This window comes from Geotrypetes seraphini, chromosome 6, assembly GCF_902459505.1.
Source record: "Geotrypetes seraphini chromosome 6, aGeoSer1.1, whole genome shotgun sequence".
NCBI classification, from domain to species: domain Eukaryota; kingdom Metazoa; phylum Chordata; class Amphibia; order Gymnophiona; family Dermophiidae; genus Geotrypetes; species Geotrypetes seraphini.
Window position 1 is genome coordinate 5,361,946 of NC_047089.1, and position 9,317 is coordinate 5,371,262.

The following is a 9,317-nucleotide window of genomic DNA, read 5'->3' on the forward strand; positions in this document are numbered from 1 at the left end:
ATCATTTCTATGGCATTGTACACATTATACGCAGGTACTTTCTCTGTCTCCAATGGGCTCACGATGTACCTGGGGCGATGGAGTGTTAAGTGACTTGCCCAAGGTCACAAGGAGCTGCGGGGAATTGAACCCATCTAAAGGATAGGGAAGTTCTGGTGACTCCAATCTCTGACCGTTCCAATGCTTCTCTAGAGTCAGGAGTGCTCTTGGAGGGCTGCAGAAGGGCATATGTGGTCCCTCTCCACAAAACCAACATAGTGAGGGGTTTGGAAACTATAGGCCATCTAGTCTGTCCTCTATGGTAAGTAAATTAATGGAAATACTTCTAAAATAGAGAATAGTGAGGTTTCTGGAATACAGTGGATTGCAGGACTTGTGGCAGTAGGACTTAGAGACCATTGAGCGACCCTTGCAAAATGCCCAGGGCCGTCCAATAGCAGGTGCCGTCTGAGGTTGCACCTGCCTTCCCTCCTCCACCTCTCCTGCTTCCAGGTATCTGTTGCAACTTCCTGTGGGTGGGATGCATACTGGAAAGACCCTGCTGGCCAGAGAGGCAGGTGTCAGCACTCCCTCTGCTGCCTGTGGAGGACTTGGGCGGGAGGTGCTGGAGTAATGCCTGATCCACACGGCAGCAGGAGGGAAAGGAGGGGGACAGGAAGGAAAATATACTGAACCCAAGCATAGAAGTGGGGGCAGGGATGGAGAGATGATAGACTGGCCGGGGGGGGGGGGGGGGGGGGGGGGGGGTTGAGAGGAGCAGGCACAGAAGCAGAGGCAGTTCAATTTAACAATCCCTATGGGAAGTGTGTGGCATAGTGATTAGAGCTACAGCCTCAGAACTCTGAGGCTGTGGGTTCAAATCCCACACTGCTCCTAGTGACCCTGGGCAAGTCACTTAATCCCCCCTTGACCAAGATACATTGGATCGAGTGTGAACCCATCAGGAGAGACAGGGAAAAATGCTCAAGTACCTCAATTTAAAACTACTTAAGCTACAAGTGATATAAAAATACTTAAATAAATAACTGATTTTGGATTTAACAGGCAAATTGCCAGTAGCTATGTGTGGATTATAATGACAGGGTTGACAGAATTCAAAAGTGACAGAATTTCAAAGCAAAACAATTAAAATTTATTTATATGTATGCTCGGTATATAGTTCTTATACAAGATATGTAATATAGCTAAATTTAGAAACGTAGAAAAAGACGGCAGAAAAGGGCTCTAGCCCACCAAGTCTGCCCATTCCAAATACCCGCCCCCTGGTTTCACTCCCTTAGGGATCCCATGTGAATATCCCATTTTTGGTTTTAAATATGAAAACTGATTGTTTTGCACTTCAAAAGATATAAAATTTAATATTTTTTTAGACATTTCAATTTAACGGACAATTTGATGTAACGGACACTGTCGCCCCTAATTCATCTGTTAAATCAAGGGTTGACTGTATTTAAATACTCTAGATAGATCAATATAGATATTGAGCAAGTTTCCTCCTGCTCCATTTGGAACTCCATGCCAACTGGATTTTGGCCTTATCAGTAAATATTTTGATTAATTAAATATGTTTATACTGTGTATACTTGCATTTTAATATATGTTAACTGTACAGAACAGCGAAGTAGCTGGGGTAAATAAGAAATTTTGTTATGTTATTCATTTCCCTTTTTAAAATATTCTCCCAGTGTACATCAGGTGCATCAGTAGTCCTTAGTCAGGGGTCACGAACCAGAGCTGCTTCTAAAACCCTGCACTATGGGTCTTGCATATGACCACTAGGTGTCACTCTTGATTGGCAACTATATCACTCTTTTCCTCCCCCCGTTGCATGTGTTTTGATCGCTGCCTCTATAGCACCCCAGCCGCATCTGATCTGGGAGAATAGAAGATTCAACTCAGGGGATCACCTTTCCTGGTGGAGCAATCACGAATGTTCTTAAGCCGGTTGTGGGATGTCCTTGCACTGCCCCTCAAATGGAGGGTTGCTGATGTGACAGTTCAGTTTTATCTAGAGACACAGAGATCTGGCGTCAGTCTTCTCCATCAAGGTTTCCTGCCAAAGTATGTCCCTTTCTGGTTGCTCAGAAGAATGAACATAAGAATAGCCTTACTGGGTTAGACCAAAGGTCCATCAAACCCAGTAGCCCATTCTCTAGTACCTGGCCAAAACATTCCAGGATCTCAAAGATTAGCAAGATTCCAGAATCCCAGAGAGTAACAAGATTCTAGAATCCCCAGGAGTAGCAACATTCTAGTACCCCAAAGAGTAGCAGGGTTCCAGAATCTCAAGGAGTAGCAATATCCCATGCTACTGATCCAGGGCAAGCAGTGGCTTCCCCCATGCCTTTCTCAATAACAGACTATGGACTTTTCCTCCAAGAACTTGTCAAAACCTTTCTTAAAACCAGCTATGCTATCCGCTCTTACCACATCCTCTGGCAACAAAAAAGGAATAGGTAAAAGTAATTTACATTAAGTAAATCTAGATTGCTGATCAACTCAGATCCACAATAAAGATCCAAAATTACAAACTGAAGGATACAGGGGTGTTGGTAAGGAAGAGGGCAGGGGGGTCCTCGTTAGGGCAAGAGGGAGTGGGCATCCCTCCTGCCGATCTCGGGGGAGGGGGGTCCTCATTAGGGCAAGAGGGAGTGGGCATCCCCTCCTGCCAATCTCAGGGGAGATGTCGGAGTGGGGAGTGATCCTCTGCCGCAGTTGGCTCAGCTGATCATGGCAGGGGAATTTGCCCCCTGATCAGCTTAGCTGGCATGATTCTCCATATTTTCTGGGAATCCTGCTGGCTCAGCTGATCGTGGATTCCTATGTCGCGATCAGCTGATGGCAAGGGATCCCTCGGCATACAGAGCCTAGACGGAACTTGGACGTTGTGACTTAGACCATTTAAAACATGGTCTAAGTCACAAAAAACCACCTAAAGTCACCAGATAAGCACTGCAAACACATAATATAGACCCCCACACACTACCCCAGTGATCACCGACCCCGATCCCCAACCCCATAAAAATCGTAATCACACCTTTAAAATTCAGCCTCCAGAACATCATCACCTGGCAGCCTGGCACAGGAAAGCCTAGTCGTCCTGCACAGAGGCAGCTTAAGTCGTCTTGGGGGTGTGTTAGGGACCCATAGAGAGGAGGCCCCATGCCCATAAGTCCCTGTAATCACTGCATTGATACTGAAACTTGTGCACTCCCCTATACACCCCCAAAATCCTTTTGTACTGGCATATAAGTGACTCCTGCAGCCATAAGGGCTATTAGGGTGGTAGATAAGTGGGTCTAGGGGATTCTTGAGGTGGTTTGGGGGGGCTCACCGTGACCTATAAGGGAGCTGTAGTGAGATGAAGACATGGCTTTATGTGAAGTTCACAGCAGTGCCCTGTAAGGTACCCCACTGTGTAGGTGGCATGTCTGAGTGTGCAATCCATCACTTTGCAGACCCCTCCCACGTCCAACAGGGCTTGTTCTAGGCGTTTTTGACTTGGACGAAAAGTTGGATGAAAATGTGGTATAAAGATGGACAATTTAGTGACTTGGATGATCAGATCGGCAGGACATATACTTAGATGATTTTCGAAAGGGAAGAAAATTTGGACGTATTTTTTGAAAATGTGTCCTAAGCTGTTTTTTACTTTAGATGACTTGCGACTTAGACGAAAACGGACTTAGACGTTCCTTTCGATTATGCCCCTCCACGTATTTAATTTCTCCTTATTATATACGTTGACTGCCCCTATTATTATTGTGGTCTAAGAAAGGGAATTAAGATTTGGACCTATTATAAGAATTTTCATTTTGAATAATTTTCCTTCTCTGTGTTTCATCCAGCAAGATGTATTCTTGTGAATTTTATTTGAAAGTTTTAAAAAATGTATATATCATATTTATATTGACCTCAATATCGTATTTTGTATATTGTATTGTGAAATACAAATGAACAGACATAATAAATACCATTACAAACATCAAACCATACAAAAACACAATAAAAACATAAAACAGTTAACAGCAATCATATTTAGTATCTACAACACCCTTCCCACAACACAGACATATTTTAGTTTACCGAAAAGATGGTGTTTCAGCAATCTTTTATTTATTTAAAAAAAATTATCAACCCCCCTGTCCCTAGGCGGCATTACAAAAGTAACGTTCACAGAATGGAACAGACGAGACTTACACAAACATCTCAAATTACAGATCTTTCCATGTGGGTTCACAGATCCTCACATTACATTCATCCTAAAACCAGCATTGAGCAAAACATCTCGTATTAGAATGCTTCTATAAAAAGTGTAGTTTTAAGCATTTGCGGTCCAGTTAATTTCAAATGTGGCCATATTCTCTTGTTCCATTCCTCTGGACCAATGCAGGAGAACACCCCCGTCCCTGATGTTTGAAGTCTCAACTCCTTTCTTATTGGGATCCACAGATCCCAATGTTCAGAGGAACGCAACTTGAGAAGTACAATGTAATACTCCAGACGATCAATTAGGTATTTCGGGGCCAACTCATGCAGACTTTGGTAAACTACCAACAGCAGCTTATATTGGACCTGGAAATCCATGATAAGCCAATGTAACTTGATGTAATGTTCACTTTTTGTTAATCGAATATAATTTATTATTTTCAGATGAACAAAGTGGAACACTACAAAGTCCAAATAAACTTTAATATAGCATAAAAGAGTCCAAAATATATCATCTAATAGCAAATTGCTCTCTGGAAAACCAGGCTCAGTTCCAAGCAGTCACTTTCTCTCAAGATGGCCGTGTTTCGGCTGGTGGGTCTTCATCAGGAGAAGGAAAAGAACCTCGCAGGTCGAGATGAAATTAACAGATGATTAGGAGATAGTACAAAATATGATCCATAGCAAATAAAGCAGTAACAATTGCACTATTAAATTAACTTTTCTCCACTAAAATATATAAGCTGTGCTTATATATATACATATAGCAATTCTATAGCCACAGTTTTTTTTTCCTACTTTATAATTTTACAGTAACTAAATTAATTCTATTTAATAAATCAAGCATGCATATATATACAAAGGATCCTTACTTACATATCTGACGGCGGGATATACTTATCTCAACTAAGAGGCTTCACCTCCCAACCAGCAGAGCTCCATAAATCTTCCACTGGGTTACCAACGCCACCCAATGGGGTTCTCCTCACATGGGACATCAATTGAGCCAGGGGGAGGCTGAAACCCCTACCTAACAAAGGCAGCCCAAATCAAACATTTGTGCAATTATATATATTTCCAACTGAAAATATTTATTCAGTATTTATTAAAAGCCAATTAATTACAAATGCAGCCTTTGCATAAAATTCCAATAAAAATATACCCCAGGTGCAGTTTTGTATAAAGGGGAGGAGGGGGATAATTGGTACAAAGGAGAAGTGATGTCAATTCTCAGGCTCCATACCATTTGTCAAAAACATTTCCATTCCATTACATAGGGCTTTCTTTTTTGCAGTTTGTTCTATATAATACAATAAAGTTTAAATAATAACAACAACCCAATAAAATATAAATGAATCACAATATAGTATTTTCTGGAATTTAACATCAAAATTAATCCTGCATTTTTTTTTGTTGTGTCTTAGTACAGTATACTAGGCACTCAGGGCCCCTTGCGGTCATCCCTGTGGAATAAAGATAAGAGAGAAGCCTCAGGTGACTATTCGTATACACCCTTTTATATTTTGTGAAGAGCAAAACATATATTTTTATAACACTGTTTAAAAGCTGCCCATTTCTATACACACACAATGCAATTCTTTGTAGCTATTATAAAAAGAAAAATATCAAATATGCAAGACTTTTAACTCTATGATCTAAATAAATATATTATAAAAATAAAAGTATTTGATAGTATAGGGGAAGCAACAAGAAAATAAAGACCCAGTTCACATGCCCAGAGCCAAGAACAAGAAAGAAAGGGAAAGAAAAGTCTTGGATATCTGCTTCTGCATATTTTAGTTATTTTTATTTCAACTTTTATTGCCTGAATTCCATTAATGGTCCAGCAAGACTCACACATTTTTTCTTTTTTTCCTTTCTTTCATTGCTCATTCATGGTTTTCCTGATCATCCGCTAGCTACGTACTCTGAGAATCGCGGTTACCGGCGCCTAACCCCAAAAACTTAGGGGCTCCTTTTACTAAGGTGCGCTAGCGTTTTTAGCCCGCACAAAAGATTAGTGCGCGCAAACCACGCGCTAAACGAAAAATACTAACGCAACCTCTATGGAGGAGTTAGCGTTTAGCACGCGCGGCATTGTAGTGCGTGCTAAGTGTGTGCTAAAACCGCTAGCGCACCTTCGTCAAAGGAGCCCTAGGTGTTGGTGATGTAGGCCAAGGTTTTAAAGGCCCACATTGTGCATCAGAGAATCACACGTACTGACGCCTAGTGACAACTAAGTCCAGCACTGCCCGTAAACACGCCCACTTCTGCGTCAGGCTTCACTACGCACTGCCAGGTACCACAGATGTATCATTGACATTTACTGATGCCAGTAGCGTAGTGGGGGGGGGGGACAGGGAGGTGGCCTGCCCCAGGTGCCATGTTGGTGGGGGCGCTGGTACCCCTCCTGGTATACCGACAAATGCGCGCAGGACAATTGTGCCCCGTCAATTGCGCTAGTGATAGAGTAAGCTTTAGATGAGGATTATGGGAACCCTTTACATACGTGGATATCTGGAAGGCCCTGATTGGCTCAGACTCCTCAGGCACCCGCCCCCCCCTCTGTCACACATTTGCACGCTGCTTCCCTTCCTCTGCACCTCCGCAATGCTCCTGGTGTGAGCAGCAACCCCCAACCTGCTGTCATCCCTTCGTGGGCTCTCCCTCTGATGTCACTTCCTAGGTGTGAGTCCAGGAAGTGATGTCAGAAGAAAAGCCGATGCAGGCGTGACAGGAGGTTAGGGGATGCTGGTCCTGAAAGGTGCCTAGCACCAACTAATTATTTTTGGGTTGTTTTTTAATGGGCTTTTAATGGTGTATTCGTTTTCACGCCACTCAATGTTCAAAGTGATTTGACTGTCCAGAAACAGCTCCTGGCCATTCAAATCACTTGTTCAGAGGTGTACACTGACAATAGTGCACAAGACAATTGCACTCCGACAACTGTGCCCCGTCAAATGTGCCCACCGACAAGTGCGTGCATGAAGGGAGTGGAATTGTCGGGGCGCAATTGCTCCCATTCAGTATGCTAGTGAATGTTTTAAGTGTATCCCGGTACATAAAGGCCCTGATTGGCTGCGGCACCTCAGGCCCCTCCCAAGGGACAGGGCCTGAGTACTCTGAGCCAATCGGGGCCTTCCAGATACCATAGCAAATGGAAGGCATGGGAGCAGAATTGTTGGCAAACGGAAGGCGAAATTTCTTGTAAGTGTAGTGGCTAGTGAATGTTTTAAGGAGGCGTGCATTTGTCGTGCGCGCATATGACGGGTCACTGTTCAGAGGTAACTGCTCATTTTTTATCAGTACTTAGGCCCCTGAAGTGCTAAATGCTCTGATGCTGCTCCGACGCTCATTGGAATTCTATGAATGTCGGAGCATTTAGCACTCAGGGCCATGGTATTGTGGCTTAGTGTTTGTGCCTAAGTGAAACCTGGATAGTTTGGGGGTGTTCCAGGGTAGAGGAAGGAAAGCAGCGTGCAAATGTGTGATAGAGGGGGGCGGGTGCCTGAGGAGTCTGAGCCAATCAGGGCCTTCCAGATATCCACGTATGTAAAGGGTTCCCATAATCCTCATCTAAATCTTATTCTATCACTAACTCAATTGACAGGGCACAATTGTCCTGCGCGCATTTGTCGGTATACCAGGAGGGGTACCAGCGCCCCCACCAACATGGCACCTGGGGCAGGCCACCTCCCTGCCCCCTCCCACCCCACTACGCTACTGGCATCAGTAAACGTCAATGATAAGTCAGTAGACTAGTGCTGTAATCTATCTAGTCCACACACATAGAATCAACTAGGTCTCTTTTAATGACAGTAATTCTCGCTTCTGTACAAACAGGTCAATTATTTTTCAGCAGACTGAGATGACGTTAACATAAGAGCATGAGAACCCGCGCTCGGATCTGCTTGGACTTCACACCATACACCACAGGATTTAGCGTTGGTGGAAGAAGAAGATACAGATATGATAAAAATAAATGAACATAAGAATGAATATTTTTACCATACCTGTGGGATAAAAAAGAGAAGAAACCTAGACCATAGAACATTAAAAAGACACATATGTGTGATGTGCAGGTGTTTAAGGCCTTGAGATGTGCTTCCCTGGATGGAAGGCTGAAGACGGTTCTAAAAATCATAATATAAGACACGCTAATAAGAATAACATCTAATCCCAATATTGAGAAGGCTAGAACCAAACCATATGCACTATTGATTCTTGTGTCTCCTTGTACAAGCTTCAATATTGCTATGTGCTCACAGTAGGACTGGGAGACGACGTTGGTTTTGTACAATGAGAATCGCTTGAGAAGGAAAAGCAAAGAGGCTATGAGGACCGTTGCTCTGACTATAAGCGCTATTCCAATTTTTGCAATCAGTTTGCCGGTCAGTATGGAAGTGTATCTCAGAGGGTTGCAGATTGCAACGTAACGATCAAAGGCCATAGCTAAGAGAATTCCTGATTCTATAGTTGTGAAACTGTGAATAAAGAACATCTGAGTGAGGCAGGATTCAAGCGTAATCTCTCTAAAATTAAACCAAAAGATTTCTAACATTTTGGGTACTACGGATGTGCACAAGAGAACATCGTTGAGAGCCAATATGGCAAGGAATATGAACATCGGCTGATGAAGACTTGAGGTGATGCTGATGATGGTAACAATTGCAGTGTTTGCAAGGAGTGCAATGATGTACAAGACACAGAACGGGATAGCGATCAAGTGGTGAAGATTCTCCAAGCCTGGGATCCCGATTAGAATGAAGATGGATGGGTTCCTGACAGTTGAATTGAGAAATGACATCGTCTACTGCTGAAGTCCTATGTGGCATCAGGGAAAGCCTGTGGGGAAGAAACGAAAATAAGAAACCTTCTTTAACCAGTGAATTTGTTGCAAAATATAGGAAGCCATTTCAGAAGGCTATGTGGCATCTACTGGAAATGCGTATGCATGCATTTCTATATGCAAATGCATGCATACGCATTTGACATTACATTCATATGACGTTACAGATCAAATGCATTGTGAAAAACACATATGGTAAACTCTACTGCGTTAGAGGACTTAAACCCTACTTCACCCATCAAGCAATGTCCAATGTAAT

At 43.0% G+C, this 9,317-nt stretch overlaps 1 protein-coding gene across 1 annotated transcript; it reads right to left on the reverse strand.

Annotated features, from left to right (window-relative positions):
* Positions 1-8,083: 8,083 nt before the first annotated feature.
* LOC117362654 (olfactory receptor 52A1-like) lies at positions 8,084-9,016 on the reverse strand. The gene has a single exon (XM_033949397.1). The coding sequence runs from the start codon at positions 9,014-9,016 to the stop codon at positions 8,084-8,086; it is 933 nt and encodes a 310-aa protein (XP_033805288.1).
* Between the last annotated feature and the right edge of the window lie 301 nt (positions 9,017-9,317).